We start from the raw sequence: 17,001 nt of genomic DNA, 5'->3' as shown, positions 1-17,001 counted from the left end.
GTCTCGTTCGGTGTGGTGCATTTCTGTTGTTGTTTCCCTTTCTACTACTCTTAAGGTTTTAAAGTCTTCGCTGTTGGACATTGCTGCATCGGCTACCGTTTTTTTTTTTTAGAAGTCGCGTATTATCATTGATTGCTCCCTTTTTGCTTCTGCACCTCTGGCTGGTAAACAAAAAAAAGGTTATAGATATATAAGCACAAAACATTCAGCCATATATATATATATATATATTTGGTATTCGGCTCCTCCTCCAGCTAGTGTATACTGGTGAACTTTTCACGATTGGTTGAGGTGCTGAAGCCATGGGACGGAGGAAGGAGAAGATCCCACCACCCGGGACGAACAAAGACCCGACAACAAATTTTTACTCGAGGAAGAAGTGGCGTATGGTTTTCCTTTCCAATGTTTTGGAGCTACAGGGAAAGAAGCTCATACCTCGGGGTATGCAAATCATTGGTAATGCGCTCATGAAGAACAGACACGTTGTGAAGTTGGAGTTAGCGCATAACGATATTGGTGACGCGGGCGCAATTACACTGGCGGAGCTTCTGCGACGCAACGATACCATTCAACACCTGAACTTAGCACAAAATAAAGTAACAGATGTGGGTGGTATCGCTCTGGCGAGTGCTTTCATTCCCAATGTAAGTCCTAACGGGCAGGCGGGTTTGTGGAACCGCACGCTGTTTACACTTGTTTTGAGTGGGAATGAGATGGGTGATGCCACTTTACTTGCAATCAGCAAAGCAGCGGCATGTCACCGGGACCTCATGCGTGTTGATCTCAGTTGGAACAAAATTGGGCCGCTGGGAACAAAGTGCCTCGGGCGATCGATGCAACGAAACCCGAACTGTACGTACATTTTGATAGGGAATCAGATCGGGGATGAGGGGACAGAGCACCTCTGCGAAGCCCTAAAAAGATACTCCGGAAAGGGCACTTCTTCCCTCAATCTGTTACGAAATGACGTTCGTTATAGAGGTGCCAAAGCCGTTGGGCGCTTAATCGAAAACAATGAATATATTCTCGACGTAAGTTTGCATAGCAACACTCTTGGGTTGCGAGGCATGCAGGAGATCCGTCATCACCTGACCAGCGCGCCAAATCGCCTGAGGTCGCTTAATCTCTCAAATTGCATGCTTGGTGACAGCGGAGCTGAAGAACTTGCGTTACTGATTGATGCGGATTTACCAACTTTAGAGCGGCTTAGCGCTTCTGATAATGACCTAACTGATATTGGGGGTGTTGCCATTGTCAAGGCGCTTATGACCAATAATTCGTTGGTTGCCGTAAACTGTTCAGGCAACTCCTTTGGTGCCGAAACTGTAGAACTAACGATGAAGCTGGTGGAGAAGGCAAAGGTGCTCAAACAGCTGGACTTCACCAACTCAATTGAATCTAGTGATATGCGTCGGACTCTTGCATTTGCTGCAAGCGATGCTGATGGCCTCAGTATCGATGTGGGCGAAATGCAAGAGGATACTTATGAGGGTACTGTGCAACGCATTACTGAGCACATGCAGCTTACCCTCGACGCCGAGGCTGAGAGAGCAAAAAGCAGAAAAGGCAAGAAAAGGGGAAAGAAGGCTGCAAGCACTTAGATGTTTGGTTGCGCTTGCGTAGTCGAGCCCAATCTCAGTTGACATGCGGTATCACAACGGTAAGTGTACATTCGCCAAAATATTCATGTAGATAGGTGGGAGATAGGTGTTTTATATTCGCGTGATGTGTGAAAAAAACGAGGAAGCACCCTTCGCAAGGGTTGGATGTATACGGTTGCATGTGTTGCCGTGTAGACATCGAACGTAGCATACTTGCGAGACAAAGCACAAGTATTCAGAGCCGTCCGTTTGTATATGCTAAAGATGTGAAAAATTCAAAAACTACAACCGTAACAACAACAGCATAGTTTTACCTTGTCGTCATTCTCCTTTCTTGCTTTGTTGTTTACGAATACGCATGAGCTTCCTACCAACTTTCCCCTTCCCTTTCTCCTGTTACCTCTAGCGGTGTTCCATCACCTCATTTACCAGCGTTGAAGCGCAGTGTTTCGAGAATGTCTGGAGTTGTTATAAAGAAGCCCAACCTGAAGCGCTTGTTGGCGGGGCAGAGAGAAGAACTTGCGTCATTCCAGCCACCTGTGCATCCGATTCCTGAATACCTTGGATCGCCACTTCCATATTTATCCAACCCATATCATATTCGCGGCACTCTTATGGCGGTTGAACAGGAACCGGAGCCCAATCATGAAGCTGATGGTGGGAAGCAACTGATGGCAGACATTATGAATGAAAGGGCGCGTATCTGCCTTGAGGTGGAGAAGACACTTGCGCTGACATGCAGGGTTCTTGATAAAGCAGCACAGAATGATGGTGAACTCACTGAATTGGCACGTGAGTCGCTTGCTAGGCTTACGGTTATGGGCGAGGACCTCTCCAACCGAATGATTACCTCCAGAGAGTAGAATATACATATCTGCATTGGAGAATAACAAGGGCGTTAGCGTATGGGGCGTAATTTATGCCTTGTAGCGCCCTATGTTCATTTGGTGGGGATCGCTTTATGTGCCTGAATAAAGATGATGCATCCAGAAGAAGTGTGAGAGCGGCAAAACAAAAAAAAAGGCGGTGGCATGAATCAAAACATGGCCGAGCGGAGTTGCATTTTATTCTCTCCTTCTCTCTGATGTGAATGTAGATGATATGACGGAAACTACCTCGTGTTCCATTTATGTATCTGTGGGCGGAGGACGAGGTTAGCGCCATGGGGATTCTACCTTGCATATGTGTGCATGCTTTTATTAAGTGGACGGTTATGACATTCCCACATTTGGGGCTCATGCAGTGAGGCGGCAACAAGTGAGTTCTCTCGCGCTACATGGGAGAAGGAAAGGAGGGGCGTAAGAACTAAAAAGAGGGTGAAATGTACAGTGCGAACGGGAGAGAAATGTGTTTTACTCTTCTTTTTATTTTCTCCCTTTCGATTCGGCACACTTTGTTAGAGGCGTAGCCACGGGTGATGCTGGTATTTTTGCTGTGACCATTATCCTACTTGTTGTTAAGGAGGAGAGGGTTTAAAATACCTTCCTCTTCGTCTTCTCTGCTTTTCCGTCTTACCTCCATGCAAATTTGATCGTGCCACTTTTTAAGGTGGTGTGGAATATCCTCAGCCGAAAACGATATGTTAGGTGAAACTCAGAACTTTTTTAGTAACACGTGTGTGTTACATGTTTGAATGTTTTTTTTTTTTTTTGAAAAAGAACCTTCGCCCTTCGTTATCCTCTTTTCTTTTTCTCCTATACTTTAATATTTCACCTTATCAGTCACCTTTCCGTTAGAGACTTGTGTGCGGTGTTGAATCGCACGACGTATACACTGAAACATTTTTGAGAGAACTAAGAGCGAGGTGTACATAGAAGAGAGGGGAGGAAGGGGAGGAAAAGAATTTTTTTTCTTAAAAAAGGAAGAAGGATAGAGTGTCAAAGAACAAAATAATACAGACGCACGCACGCACGCACGTACGGACACACGCACGCAGACACACAAAGAGCAGGTGTATAGGGTAAAGCAAAGCACCATCAAAGGGGAAGCGTTCTGACTTTTTTCTTTTTTCTTTTTTCTTTTTGTAGCAAATTACGTGTTGGAAAACACTGACCTATGGATCCACCTAATGTACCTCCCTCTCCTCAGGCCCCGCCGGACCTTTCGCCGCCCTCCGGAAGCCTTTCGTTCCGCGCTGACAACCTCGTCACGTTAGAAATGGTTCAGGCTGTAACCATAAACCGTGAAAAGTTGTCTGAATGGCATCACAAAATCCGCTCGAGGTTGTTTCCACTTGTCACTGGTTTCTTTGTGCGGTGCCGCGTGGAGGATTCAACGGATGGCAGAGCTTTATATAAAGTGGGACGCATTAAAACTCTTAAAACAGATTGGTCTGTAGAGCTTGATTTGCTAACAACAGATGAGATTCTTTCGGGACGTAGCAATACAAACTACGACTGCATCAGCAACGCAAAACTGACTGCAGGAGAGTTTAGCGCTTTTATATCGAAGGTACCACCAGAGTTGCTGTCTAATATTTCTAACACAGTGCATAAAATGGAGGAGCGGCTGCGCATGATGGAGACCATCATCTTAACGGAGCCGGCCTTCCACGGCAGACGCCGTGACGACCGAAGGCAACAGGAAGCACAACCCGCTCAGGCTGTCACGGGCCTACCTGATAAATATGTCTTCTCACAAAATGTGCTTTTGTGTGATGATGAGTTTTCAACCTTTCCAATGACTGTTACAATTGTTGATTTGCTACAGAATGCGGTCGGTCAAAAGGGAATGACGGAACCTGACACCCCGCGGGCAGGGGTTTCCGCGATAACCGGACCGAAGTCTCGCGCGTTTGATGAGGCGGTAGCGAGTCATAGCACGATGCTGCAGCTTCAGGATGTACGGAATTACATAAATTCGCCAACACAACCACCAGTGGATGCGGCCCGACTTATCGAGATGATACGGCGCTCATCCAATGCACAAAACACTTCATTTTCCTACGATAATCTCACGGAGTTCTGCAAACTTGTTATTTCCGTTTGTAGCCAATGTCGCGAGGTGGTGGCGAAGGAACCTCTATTCATCCGTCTCAAGTCGCCCGTAACAGTGTTCGGTGACATCCATGGCAACTTCGCTGATATGGCCTATTTCTTGGATAAAGTGGTGGCTTTTGATGATATTATGCTCAAGTATACCACTTCGCATCTTTTGTTCCTTGGCGACTATGTAGATCGTGGTGCCTTCTCGGTTGAGTGTGTCATGTACCTCTTTGCACTCAAAGTTATTAGCCCATCTAAGGTTACTCTACTGCGTGGTAACCATGAATCCCCTGAGGTAAATGGTGATATGGATGTGTATGGTTACAGCTCATTCAAATATCAATGCCTCGACAAGTTTGGAAGGGATCGTGGTATTGATGTGTGGGTTGCAGTGAATGAGGTATTTCAGTTCCTCCCCGTTATAGCTGATATTGATAAGAAGATATTCTGCGTTCACGGCGGCTTGCCGCAGTATTCCGGGGGTGAGGACAAACGACTTGAGATTCTTTCTGATCCTTCTTTCCCTCGTATTCCGGTGGTTCAATGTACTGATCCCACAAATGTGGCACAGCGTATGATGGTGAATGACTTGTTGTGGTCCGATCCCGCACCGCCAAACCATCAACTTGATAAATATGGCTTCGGGCCAAACCCACGCGGACCTGATATCAAAACCTTCGGTTCTCGTGCAGTTGATATGTTTTGTGAGCGCTACAACTACCAATACATATTTCGTGCGCATCAAGAAAAGGCGGATGGTGTTCGGCTGTCAGATAATGCTCGCGTTGTGACGATATTTTCCACGTCTGACTATGCCGGCCACCAGAATGGCGCAGGTTGTATATTAGTGGCCAATGGTAAAATGCGCATGGCGATTAAAAAGCCCCACCGGCACGAGATGAAGGAAACGAAAGGACCGGTATCACCTCGCACGCTGTCGAAAAGCGTTCCAGGTATGATACCGCGTCTTAAGCGCATTTAACGTGTAGATGTAAGGGAAATGAAATGAAATGAAAGGAATTGAAATTAAAAAAAAAAAAGGAAGTGTGATGATGCTTGTGGGGTATGGGGTGTGGGGAGGGGGAAAAAATGTTAAGGGAATGCCGGTTTTAGTGAGTGGGCCAAACAACGAACTTGTGTAGGCAAGGGAAAGAAAAGGAGAGAAAAGAAAAGAAGGGACGATGCGGAAGGGAAGAAGGGATTCAGGAAAGAAATTGTTTGCAAAGTGTCAGGAGTGTCTATGGTGGTAAATATTTGAATAGGGTCGAGAGAGGAAACAGAAAAGGGAGGGAGGGAGGAGGAAAATAAATTAAAAAAAAAAGAAATGAGGGTACTTGTCTTGTTCCTTGTGTGTTTGCTACCGTTTTTCTGTTGAACGCCCATTCTGCATTTTTTCTCTGTTGTGTTGAGCTTTTGGTGACTTTAAATGCGTGCGTATTTGTGTGTGTTTGTGACGCATCATGCATTTAAACAGAGCAATAGATAGACATGATGAAGAAATTCTTTTTTTAAAGAAAAAGAAAAGAAAAGAGAAGGAGGAAGATGTGACAGGAAGCAGACGGTGTTGTGCAGGGGATGTTTTACATGTGTGGCCTTCGTTTTATGGTTTTCTTTTTTTTTTCTTTTTTTTCTTTTTTTTCTTTTTATCTTATTATTATTATTATTGTTATTTCCCTCAGTGAGCTGGCGTCCACATGTGGTCGTGTTCAGTTTGTTTTCGTTTCTCCTTTCTTTTTTTAAATTTGTGAGGCATATCCTATATATATATATATATTAAATAATTTATTTATTTTGTGAGAGCGTCCACCTCTCGCGCTGTCTCTGTTTTGTTTTTTTTTTCCCTCCGAGTTAGATATACCTGAAATACTCCAGCGATTTCCTTCCGCGTATGGTTTCAATTGTGTTGTCTACTCGGGGTGTATATAAAGAGAGAACTAAAAGAAAAAAAAAGACCAATAAGAAAGAACCCGGAAGCGAAAGCAAAAACAATTTCCTTTTTTTTTCTTTAAAAAAGAAGAAGAAGAAAAGTTTGTAAAAAACAGGAAAAACGAAAGAAGAAAAAACAAAAACAACAACAACAAACAACAACAAAGAAACGAAGCCAATAAGATAATGAGTCAAGTAGAAGAGGTTGGGGAAAGAAGGAAGATGGTAAACATAAGGAAAGTAGATGCAAAAGTTAAAAAAATAAATATAAAAAGAAGCCCTCCCCCCCCCAAATAAAAAAATAAATAATAAATAAAAAAAGGCGTGGGGATGGGAAAGAGAAGGAGAGAGAAAGAGGGGGAGGGGCACATATTAACGCATTATGTTGTGTAACACAAACACAAACAAGCATACATCTGTTTATATATATATATATATTTATATATATATATATATATTTATATATATATATTTATATTTATATTTATTTATATATAAACATACGTAACGTATTCATATATTCACATTGATATGTATATTTTGACGAGTGAATGTGTGAGCAAACAAATCGAGCACAATAAATAAAACAGATAAAATAAAATAGAATAAAAAAACAAGCAACCAAACAAACAAAAAAACAAACAAACTGCAAAACATTATACAAATCACATTCAGATCAGATCAGATCAGGAAAGACGGAAGGCAGAAGGCAGAAGAAAGTTGGGTTTGTGCTGGAGAATATTTTTATTATAAAAAGGGGACGAAACAAATATTTTTTCCCCCTTTTTTTAAAAAAAAATAAAGAGAAGGAAAACACGAGAAAGGAATAAAGTTAATGCTGAAAGAAAGGACAGACATGTGAATGAATGCAATGAAAGATAAACAAAAAAAAAAGAGGCAATCGGTAGAGACAGCGAAAAAGGAAGAAAAAAAAAAGGCATCAGAGAGTGGAGCAAACAAGTACATAAAAGGAAGGAGGGAGGTTCAAAACGAATTTAAAAGCGAAAGACAAAAAACAACAACAACAACAACATCAAAACAACAGCACCAACTAAAATTAAATCCAATGCAAACAAATGCAAAATATTTATTGAAGAAATTATACGGCGCTGTCGGCTTAGGGAGAAGGATACGAAAACGAAAGGTAAGTTTGAGTTCTGTCACTAAATCAAATAAACCCTCGGATGTTTCGTTTGGGGTGGTGACGCTGCCTTCATCTTTTTCTTTTAGTTGTTCTTTTTCTTTTTCTTTTTTCTTTTTATTTTCCCCCCTTCTTAAAATGTAAAAAAAATTTACTACTCTTTTTTGTTTGTGTTTAGCTTTGGCGAACGCCGCGTAAAATAGGAAGTTTATCTTTTTCATCCTTTTCGGGCTCTACAACCTTCACTTATTGTCACTTTCTTTCTTTATTGCTTTATCAGCACTTTCACTATTATTTCAGTAACTTGTTCCCGTCCCTGCTTTCGCTCTTTTTTTTTTTAAATAAAAATATTTATTTCCATCTTTCTCCGTACTTTCCCCCTCTTTTTTTGCTTTCTCCTTTCCTTTCCTTTTTTCCTTTTTTTTTTGTATTTCCCCCTTTTCTTCTTTTCATCTCCCTTATTGTGTCCACTGAGGAAAGAGCCCTTTTCCCCCTTTTTCCCCACTCTATTGTTTACAAGTCTTTCGATTCTATGTTGACCGAAGAAAAGGAAAAAAAATTATTTTTGCTTTTGATGTGGTTTTTTCTTTTTCTTTTTCATTTCATATCATTTCTTTTTTTTTTTTCCCCCTCTCCTTACCCGTTGGAGAGCTTACAGTATTACCTGTGGTGACTGCTGCTTCTCAATCTTCTTCCATCTTTCTTTCTCTTTCTCTTTCTCTTTCTTTTTCTTTTTTATTTATTTACTGTTTCCCTCGCTCTTTTTTTTTTCGTTTCTTTTCTCTGTTATTGTGGTGTATCTCCGTCTGTTCTTCCCTCTTGTTTACATGAAACTTGAGAGATGATGTCCCCCTTTTTTCGGGTAGCGGCCATTCAAAGTTGCTCCATATGCACTGGTTGCCTTTATTCAATATTTCCATTGCAAATATTCTCCTTCAGATTCCTTATATGTTATTTGCGTTTCATTCTTCATCCTTCGCTGTATTCTTCGCCCCTTTCCTTCCTTTTTCTCCCTTTACTTTTTTTATTTTTTTATTTTTAAAAAAATATATTTTATCTCATTCAGGTTGTGCCGCTCAAAAACAAATTAAAGTGAAAAGGTGGATTGGTAGTGCTTTTATCGTTTTGTAGTAATAGTAAGTAATAGTAATAATAATTATTATTTACACTGTTTTTTTTGTTATTGTTGTTACTGTAGCTATCTCCTCACCTGACTATTTACGTTTTTTTTTTTTTTTGTGTGTGTGTGTGTGTTTTTTTTTTTGTTTGTTTTCGTGTTGCATTAATTTTTTCCCCCTCGTATTCGTTTGCTAATTCATTTTAATTAGTTATGTCGCCTCTCGTATCGTCCTTAACATCTGGACGCGCTCTTCTTTTGACACCATTTTGTCATCAGCGTATCGCAGTGCCGGATGTGAAACCCACGCGTCAAGTCATGCGGGAAGTTCTTCCGCAGGGTCGTGTGAATGATCGGGACAATGAATTAACTGTTTTTCTTCAGCAACTGCCAGCACGTTGTGATAAGGCAAAACAGGATTTACTTCAAGCGCAAAGGGCGAGTAAATATTACAGAACCCGCTACGGAAGAGGTTTGGAAATGCGGAGGCGACAATATCAGCAGCTGCTGAACTTATCCGATGCGGAACTGCAAATGTGGGCGCGGTCTCGATTACGTCCGGTACGCAACCCGATGAAGCCATGTTAATTAATGAAAGCCGTTTTCTTTCTTTCTTTTCTCCTCAATTGCTTGAGACATACCGGTTTATAAGTTTAACCCATACAGTTTCAGGCGGTATGAACCATGAAGGATACGACTCTCTCCCCCCTTTTTTTTTCTGCCTTCCAACTGCCGGCACGTTGATGTGTATATTCGCTTGCTGTTGTTTGACGCATGTCTTTTCCCCCCCCCCTTTTGTTACTCTACCTACTTTACTTCATTGTTTTCTTATTTTTTGTTTTATTTTGTACACCCCAACTTTATATTTAGCATAGATCCACTTCTGATGTTTTCATATTCGTTCAAGGCGCGGCTACTAATGCCTAAATTAGTATTTGTGGTGCGCAACACATCACCCGATCAGCAGAAGGAGGAGCTGGCGGAAGCTGCATGTCATCGTAACGCAACTGCAAATGATATTAATGAGGGCGATATTGTTGCTTCAACTGCACAAATACCAGAGACTCCGGTACATTTCCCCTCATTTCACTTATCGGTTTTACCGCCCACAACTGGTATTCACAGATCAAATGTGCGAGCGCTGCTTGTGGAACATGTTAAAGACGATTTTCGGCATCATGTGGTGAATTCATGGGCACAAGCCGCACCACGTCAAGTTGTTATTATTGGTTGCCAAAGTACTGCTTATCTCCGGCGGTTGCTCTCAATGGGGGATGAGTACAGTTTTCTCATTATGGACCGCATGTTATCGAGGTTATTAACAGCTGCCGAGTCATTGGTGCCGGAGTTTGGCCCACGCACGCAATTTGTTCGTAGTGATGCCTTTTTTTTGTTACAACAACTTTTGCCACCATCCGTAGCGGACACATGTGTTGTTCCCATGCCAGTACCCTTTTGGTCGGAGCAGAGCAGTCATCAACGGCTTGTGACGCGTGATTTCTTTTGTGTTATTCATCGGATACTGAAAGAGCGGGAGTCGCCTACGGACCCGCGTGGTTTCGTAACATTTACTGATGCCGTTCCTCTTGCTGAGTTTATGATGGAACAATTAATGGAGAGTCGGCTCATTGTGCCGTGGGTGCGTAAAAATCCTGCAGAGACGTATGGGCGGTGGCTGCCGCTGGTGAGTGAAGGGGTTAACGATGAATTTAGCGCTCAACGGCGACTGGAGGGCTTAACTGCGCTCGCAGCATCAAAAAGTGGCCCGACATCGCCCCAAGCCGATGCAGTCATTCAGTCACTTGAATATAAGCGGCGTTATTATCGAGCGCTTTCATTTCCAGCGGAGGGGTGAGTGACATTAATACACATGCGGCGCAATGGTACCTCTTTACATGATGATTTACGTGCGCAAACCTCAAAACAAATTCCCACTTAACGCTCGTATGCATGTAGGTAATTGCTGCATTACGGCTGCGGGCGGTGTCACTTGTGCAGTTGCACCATGTCTTTCCACCGGCTATTCTTGTCAATGATTCACTTTTTTGCGTATTATACCTCCTTCTATTTTTTACTTCTATCCTTTTCCATTCATTTGTCTGCAATTTATTATTACTATCAATATTATTTGTTATTTCTTTTACTTGTATAATAATTATGATTATGGTTATTTTTTTTTTTTTCGCCCTCCGTATCCCCTTCCTCCGTTTGATGCGCACATTCGCGCTTCTTCAGATTGTTTTTTAAAGGGCGTGCTGATGTACCGAAAAAATGTATGTGTGGTAATATTCAACGAAGATCTTAACTTTCTCGCCTGCCAGCGAATTCATGAGGATAAGTTCCAATTTGTACAGGGCGGTGTTGAGGAAGGGGATGCCGATATTATTCGAGCAGCATATCGTGAAGTGCATGAGGAGGTCGGACTTTTTTCAGAGGATTTACGACTTATTGGTGAAATTATGCCGCCAAGTGGGGATCCACACGAGTTTCGTTACATACTCCATGAAGGTGCAAATTTGCGTCATTTTGGATACGTGGGCCAACAGCAACGACTTTTTTTATTTTACACGCCCTCCAGCACTATTCAAAGGGTCCGTTTAGTACCACCAAAGGGAAGTGTTGCAAAGCAGGAGTTCTCCCATGTGGAATGGCTGCCGATTGATGAGATAATCGAACGTTGCCCGAAAGAAAAGCAACATATTTTTGTTGCGGTATCGAAGGTGGCGATCCCCATGGCTAAGGCATTTTTGAAAACAAGGTCTTCCATATAATTTCTCTCTCTCTCTCTCTTCAAACTGTCCATGCTGTTACTTGAATTTTATACGGAAAGGGAGAAGGAAGGTGAGGGAATGGGGAAGGAGAGAGGAGAGAGATACGCATAAACTCATACACATACGCAAATGTACGTATTCATATACATACATGTATATACATGCAGAGTTGATGTTGAGGGTTTCTGCTCTGTTCTTTCAGGTGTTCTATAATACATTTCGTACGGCAGTGACTGAAGGGGGGAAGAGGTGTTGGAAGATTATTGAGGCACGACTCTTTTTTTTTAAAGTTTTTTTTTGTGTGTGTTGTTTTTGTAAGTGAATGTTGGTGACGATGCCCGTCCCATAGATGCGGTCGTGTAATACGGGCTCGTGCAGTGGAGTGACTTTATTAAGAAGGGGGGGGGGAGAAGTATTGGATCCGGTTAGTGCTCATTTACGGAATGAGTGTGTGTGAAATTATTTATTCTTGTCGTAAGTTGGGAAATGAATGCGAAGCGTTGCGATATATGGAGAGGAAAATTTGTATTTTCTGCATTTTTGTCGACTGGGAACCGTAACATGATTGGATTGTTGTTGATAAATTGTCGCATGTTGGAAAGGAAGGAAAGAGAAAGTTTGCGTGAGGGTGTTCGATGTGTGGGGGAAACTTTGGGATCATGAAAATTTTTGTGTGAGGTTTACCTTAAAGATGCATGGCGCACACTCCAATAAGAGGGGCACAAGTGCTGACTCATCGTGCGTTGCCCATTTGAGGCTGCTTCGGTGTTTGGACGCACGAACTAATCTGTTTTTTTTCTTATTACTTTCTTTTTTTTTTTTCTCTTTTTCTTGTTTCAATCATGACTCAGTAAAGATGACTTTTTAGTGCATTTGTCTCTACTTGCACTGGCGGCCTCCATTGCATAAGACAATTTAGGGGTGTCTTTGCAATTTGTTTGTTTTTATGATTGTTTGATTCCTCAAGTGTTTATTTTTGTTGCACTTCAATTTTTTTCTTCCTCTGGTTTTGTGTTGCTGATGTTTTGAATGTTTGCGGTTGGATCCGTCGACGTGTCTTTCCCTTCCAGAGGCACAGCGTTTGTTCATAGGGTTCTTTTTGATATGATTCTTATGGCTCTCGTTGTTTAAGTTTCTGGTGTGCGGTTTCGGTGTTTTTTTCCTTCTTTTTTCATTCTCCTAATCATGTCGTTGTTCGTTCCCGCCTTGTTATGCGTATTCACATGTTCTTAAATGTATGTTTTGCCCATGTCACGGGTTCTTACTAATTCCTTTGGTGTGTTGCGTTCCCACCTTTAGTTATAGGGACCAAAAGAAAAAAAAGAAAAAAATGGTGACGCTGCGCTATTTACGCAGTAAAGAAGAAGCAGAGGCGCGACGTGCGCGCTTAGAAGAGGCGCGTCGTATTGCCAACCAAATTGGCGTGCAGCGGGCCCGGACGTACGCCGCTCAGAAGCGTGAACAGGCCCGTTGCATTATGAAGGATCTGCGCACGCAATGGCTGTTAGAGCGGCAACGTGAGTCTGATCTTATTGATCGTATGCTTTATGAAGCACATGCGCGGCAGGGTGAAGGCATGAAAGGGGCTGCTAACTTGGAGGCACACCAGCACGAACAGGCAATTAATGAACTTAGTGCATGGGGAGCTGAATATGCACTGGAGAGGGAAAGACACAAATTAGCACTGGAAAAGGCATCTGTTACCCGGGCCCTCCAACAGGAACCACAGCGACGCATTATAGAGCGCAAAAAAGCTGTGCGTGCAGCTGAAGAGGCTCGTGCAAAAGTTATCGTTTCAAAGCGGGAGAAACGCTCCGTGCCTGGTTTCACTGGTGATGATGTTGCTCGCCCGTCACCTCTTGCGGGAGCATACCCTCAAACCATGCCAACACGTTTGCGTAAGGGGAAAACGCGTATGGAACAGCCAACAACTACTGTTGAGTGGCCAGCACGCGAGGATATTGTTGAAGACGCCACTGCTGCTGCCGCTCACTACCTTGAGGAACGACAGCGCGCGATTGAGTCGAATCATGAGTCGGTGGAACGAAAGCGGCGGGAGGCAGCGGAGCGAGCGGCGTCGTTGAAGCGAAAACAGGAGGAGGAGGCCAAACATGCGGAGGAGGAAATGCGGCGTCGAGAGAAAAACTTGTTAGCTTTAAAGCAGCATGCTACTGAGGGGCCCAGGACAGAAGAGGTGTGTACTCGGATGCAAGACACTCGGCGATCGGTTGCACTTAAATCAAAAGGGGAAGCGGAATTTGAGGCAATATTCCTTCGTGATACGCTAGGCACTGAGGCTAAGCCGAGACAACTTGAAGACTCAGTCTCCTTCAATACATTCGAGCGGTTGCTGCAGCTTTCAACGATATCCTCTCTCCTTCCCACGGATGCGGATATTGTTGCGCAGTTGCCGACAACATCTCTGTGCGTATTTGCTGATGAGGATCCTGAGCAAAGTGGTGAACTTTCCCCCGGTTTTCATGCAACAAAGAGAGATAGCGGGGACCATGTTTTAAGGGCAACTGCAGCTACTGATGATGTGGAAGTTGAGTCGCATGCCGTGACTCCAACAAGCGGAGGGGAACCACCGTTACTTCATCCGTTAAAGGCGTCAGAAGAAGTTCCACCCCATCCAACATCCATTTGTGATCACAGCGCATGTGATGATGACAACAGCAGCACTCACACGGGTTCCACCGATAGCACAAACAAAATAGAGGAGAGGAGTGAGCGGCGTGAGCAATTTCTCACTAACCTCAAGTTACTGCAAGCGAGGTTGGAACGAGCGATGGGTGAAGTGCCCCCATCAAACAATCCTCAAGGCCCTCCATCTCAAACTAATGTAACTGTTAGTTCCATGAGTTCTATCAGCACTCCACCACGACGCGAGGGAGGCGGCGGTGATTTCCCCAGCGAGGACTACAAAAATATGTCTAGCGAAGGCACCAGTGATGTGAGTTTCAAGAGTCGTGACGCCGGTTTCAGTTCCGCGTCTTCCGCCTACACACGAACTCACCCGACCATGACTGCAGAGCAGCTGAAGGCAGCACTTTTAAGAGTGAAGTTGCGACTGCACTCAGAGTTATAGAAAAAAAACAGAAAAAAATACACAAGGAGGTGGAGTTGGGAGGCGTCGAAAGTTTCTGTTAGTTGACGACGGATAATTTGTTCTCCCTCTCTCTGTGTGTGTGTGTGTGTGCATATTGGATAAGGTATTTTCCTACCATTATCCAGGCCGTACAAATACCTTCCATGCACATGTTATTTCTTAGTATTTTTCTCGCATAGAATTAGGTCACCATATTACATGCAATTACATATTGTGTAGACGATATATCCAAACGTAGATGTCACTAATGATAGGGGGAGGAGTCGATCATCGGTGCAGTCGTTTTGTTTATTCGAAATGTTTCTTTCTTTTTTTTCTTTTCTATTTTCTCTTCACTTCTCCTTCTTTTTTTTTTTTGATGAGGATGTGCGCCATCATGGACCGCTGTCACTCTAAAAGTAGGTCGATGACTCTGTGTTCAGTTTGTGTTTTGTTGTTATATCCTGACTCATATGAATCTATCATTATGTGTCACTTTTTTTTTTTTGTATGTTTCTCTTTTCCTTTTTTTTTTCTACCTTTTTTCATAATATTAACGCTGGTGTGCGGATGTGTTATTTTCCGTATGGCTGCACTGTTTTGATAGCAAGTTTTTGAAGACTTCAGATGAGATCGTTTATGTACATGTGCCGTCAGGTTCAGGGTGCGCGCTTCATTCAAATCACTCGCTCACGATGCGGGCGCACGATTCCATACAAATTGGCTGATATTGGTGAAGGCATCAAAGAGGTTGAAGTTGTGACTCTCTACGTGAAACCCGGTGACAGGATTGGGGAATTTGAGAAAATATGTGAGGTGCAAAGTGACAAGGCAACAGTGGAGATTACCTCCAGGTATGCTGGTGTGATTACTACCGTTCACATCGAAGCTGGAGAAAAGGCACACGTTGGTGAGCCCATTGTTGATATTGAGGTTAATGATACGGATGAAACTCAAAAGCCTTCGTGTGGTACTGTTGATTGCAATGTAAGTGACCAATTTAACAGTGGAGGAGTGCCTGTGGCGGAAGGAGGCGATTCGTGTGCAGCTGATTGTACTACAGAAATTTCCAAGGATTTTACAAAAGTTTTGGCCACACCGGCGGTGAGGGAATTCGCTCGCAACCGCGGAGTGAATATTACGGATGTGAAGGGCACAGGTAAAGATGGACGTGTGCTTCGGGAGGATGTTCTCTCATATGCTGGAAAGTCTTGCTATAATGACGATGTTGTGGTGAGACTTGATACCGGTCTTAGGAAGGCCATGGTTTCAAGCATGACGAAGGCGGGAAGTGTTCCCAGTTTTACGGCTTGTGATGAGGTAGAGGTGTCGCAGCTTTTAAACTTTCAGCAGATTCTACGCGATGCATTAAATTCATCAAGTGAAGGTGTACGTGATGGGAGCAAGGTGTCGCTCATGCCTCTTTTCATCAAAGCTGCCTCACAGTCGCTATTGCAGTACCCAGAATTAAATGCACATGTTTCTTCAGAGTGCGATAAACTTTTTGTGAAGAAGGCGCATCATATTGGTTTTGCGATGGACACTCCGAAAGGTCTCGTTGTCCCCGTTGTGCGAGATGTTCAGCAGAAAAGTGTGGCTGAACTTGTGCACGAAGTGAATGAGTTAGTGACATTGGGCCGTAAGAGTCAAATACCTCCCAACCGCATGAAGGACGGCACTTTTACGTTGAGCAACATCGGCCCCATTGGGGCAATATATGCCACGCCGATGCTTAATCCACCTCAAGTTGCAATTGGTGCCATTGGACGAATACAACAGTTACCCCGCTTTGACGCGAGTGGAAATGTTGTAAGGGCAAATATCCTCGCAATGTCATGGACAGCTGACCACCGTGTTATTGACGGGGCGACACTCGTGCGATTCAGTAATGCATTTAAGCGTTGCCTCGAGTCTCCCGGTTTGTTGATTGCGGGTGAGGTGGCGTGAACCCAACATATCGGAAGCACACGGTACTACTGAGGAGGGGGAGTGGAGGGAAGTGTTTTGTATCTCAGACCCAAAGACTTATTATTACTATTATTATTTTTTTGTTTCACATTGTCGCATTGTGGCAAAATCTTTACGTGGGACTGGTGATCGTTTCTGTATCATCTTTACACCGTTTTCTTTTTGTTTCTCTTTTTTTTTTTTTCGGGTTTTGACTTAACGTTTCACTGCATTGTTTGAGAGTTTTTGTTTTATTTTTATTCTCTCTCTATTTAGCTGCAAAACACGTTATGCACGGTCCTCGTTGTGCGTCGTATGTTTATGTGAAGATATTCGTACGCCTCCTGTATGGAGTGGCACGAATGTCGGAATATCGGCACCTGCCCTTTTTCTCTCAGTACAACAGTCACTACTATGTCGCTTTGC

General features: G+C 43.3%; 10 protein-coding genes across 10 annotated transcripts; all 10 read left to right on the top strand.

The window, feature by feature from the left end:
* Positions 1-302: 302 nt before the first annotated feature.
* Positions 303-1,601, top strand: TbgDal_V5940 (hypothetical protein, conserved; the record flags this gene model as incomplete). The annotated part of the gene is made up of 1 exon (XM_011775439.1): positions 303-1,601. One exon carries the CDS (start codon positions 303-305, stop codon positions 1,599-1,601), a length of 1,299 nt encoding a protein of 432 aa, XP_011773741.1.
* Positions 1,602-2,056: 455 nt separating this feature from the next.
* Positions 2,057-2,464, top strand: TbgDal_V5930 (hypothetical protein, conserved; the record flags this gene model as incomplete). Its single annotated transcript, XM_011775438.1, has 1 exon — positions 2,057-2,464. One exon carries the CDS (start codon positions 2,057-2,059, stop codon positions 2,462-2,464), a length of 408 nt encoding a protein of 135 aa, XP_011773740.1.
* A 1,192-nt stretch (positions 2,465-3,656) lies between these two features.
* Positions 3,657-5,567, top strand: TbgDal_V5920 (serine/threonine protein phosphatase, putative; the record flags this gene model as incomplete). The annotated part of the gene is made up of 1 exon (XM_011775437.1): positions 3,657-5,567. One exon carries the CDS (start codon positions 3,657-3,659, stop codon positions 5,565-5,567), a length of 1,911 nt encoding a protein of 636 aa, XP_011773739.1.
* A 1,806-nt stretch (positions 5,568-7,373) lies between these two features.
* On the top strand, positions 7,374-7,796 carry TbgDal_V5910 (hypothetical protein, unlikely; the record flags this gene model as incomplete). The annotated part of the gene is made up of 1 exon (XM_011775436.1): positions 7,374-7,796. The coding sequence occupies one exon, from the start codon at positions 7,374-7,376 to the stop codon at positions 7,794-7,796; it is 423 nt and encodes a 140-aa protein (XP_011773738.1).
* A 1,291-nt stretch (positions 7,797-9,087) lies between these two features.
* On the top strand, positions 9,088-9,357 carry TbgDal_V5900 (hypothetical protein, conserved; the record flags this gene model as incomplete). Its single annotated transcript, XM_011775435.1, has 1 exon — positions 9,088-9,357. One exon carries the CDS (start codon positions 9,088-9,090, stop codon positions 9,355-9,357), a length of 270 nt encoding a protein of 89 aa, XP_011773737.1.
* A 298-nt stretch (positions 9,358-9,655) lies between these two features.
* TbgDal_V5890 (hypothetical protein, conserved) lies at positions 9,656-10,624 on the top strand (the record flags this gene model as incomplete). Its single annotated transcript, XM_011775434.1, has 1 exon — positions 9,656-10,624. One exon carries the CDS (start codon positions 9,656-9,658, stop codon positions 10,622-10,624), a length of 969 nt encoding a protein of 322 aa, XP_011773736.1.
* Positions 10,625-11,027: 403 nt separating this feature from the next.
* Positions 11,028-11,540, top strand: TbgDal_V5880 (NUDIX hydrolase, conserved, putative; the record flags this gene model as incomplete). Its single annotated transcript, XM_011775433.1, has 1 exon — positions 11,028-11,540. The coding sequence occupies one exon, from the start codon at positions 11,028-11,030 to the stop codon at positions 11,538-11,540; it is 513 nt and encodes a 170-aa protein (XP_011773735.1).
* A 1,237-nt stretch (positions 11,541-12,777) lies between these two features.
* On the top strand, positions 12,778-14,628 carry TbgDal_V5870 (hypothetical protein, conserved; the record flags this gene model as incomplete). Its single annotated transcript, XM_011775432.1, has 1 exon — positions 12,778-14,628. One exon carries the CDS (start codon positions 12,778-12,780, stop codon positions 14,626-14,628), a length of 1,851 nt encoding a protein of 616 aa, XP_011773734.1.
* A 259-nt stretch (positions 14,629-14,887) lies between these two features.
* On the top strand, positions 14,888-15,232 carry TbgDal_V5860 (hypothetical protein, unlikely; the record flags this gene model as incomplete). Its single annotated transcript, XM_011775431.1, has 1 exon — positions 14,888-15,232. One exon carries the CDS (start codon positions 14,888-14,890, stop codon positions 15,230-15,232), a length of 345 nt encoding a protein of 114 aa, XP_011773733.1.
* A 23-nt stretch (positions 15,233-15,255) lies between these two features.
* TbgDal_V5850 (dihydrolipoamide branched chain transacylase,putative) lies at positions 15,256-16,575 on the top strand (the record flags this gene model as incomplete). Its single annotated transcript, XM_011775430.1, has 1 exon — positions 15,256-16,575. The coding sequence occupies one exon, from the start codon at positions 15,256-15,258 to the stop codon at positions 16,573-16,575; it is 1,320 nt and encodes a 439-aa protein (XP_011773732.1).
* Between the last annotated feature and the right edge of the window lie 426 nt (positions 16,576-17,001).

Source organism: Trypanosoma brucei, chromosome 5 (genome assembly GCF_000210295.1).
Source record: "Trypanosoma brucei gambiense DAL972 chromosome 5, complete sequence".
In the NCBI taxonomy this organism is placed as follows: domain Eukaryota; phylum Euglenozoa; class Kinetoplastea; order Trypanosomatida; family Trypanosomatidae; genus Trypanosoma; species Trypanosoma brucei.
This window is presented reverse-complemented; position numbering and strand designations above follow the sequence as displayed.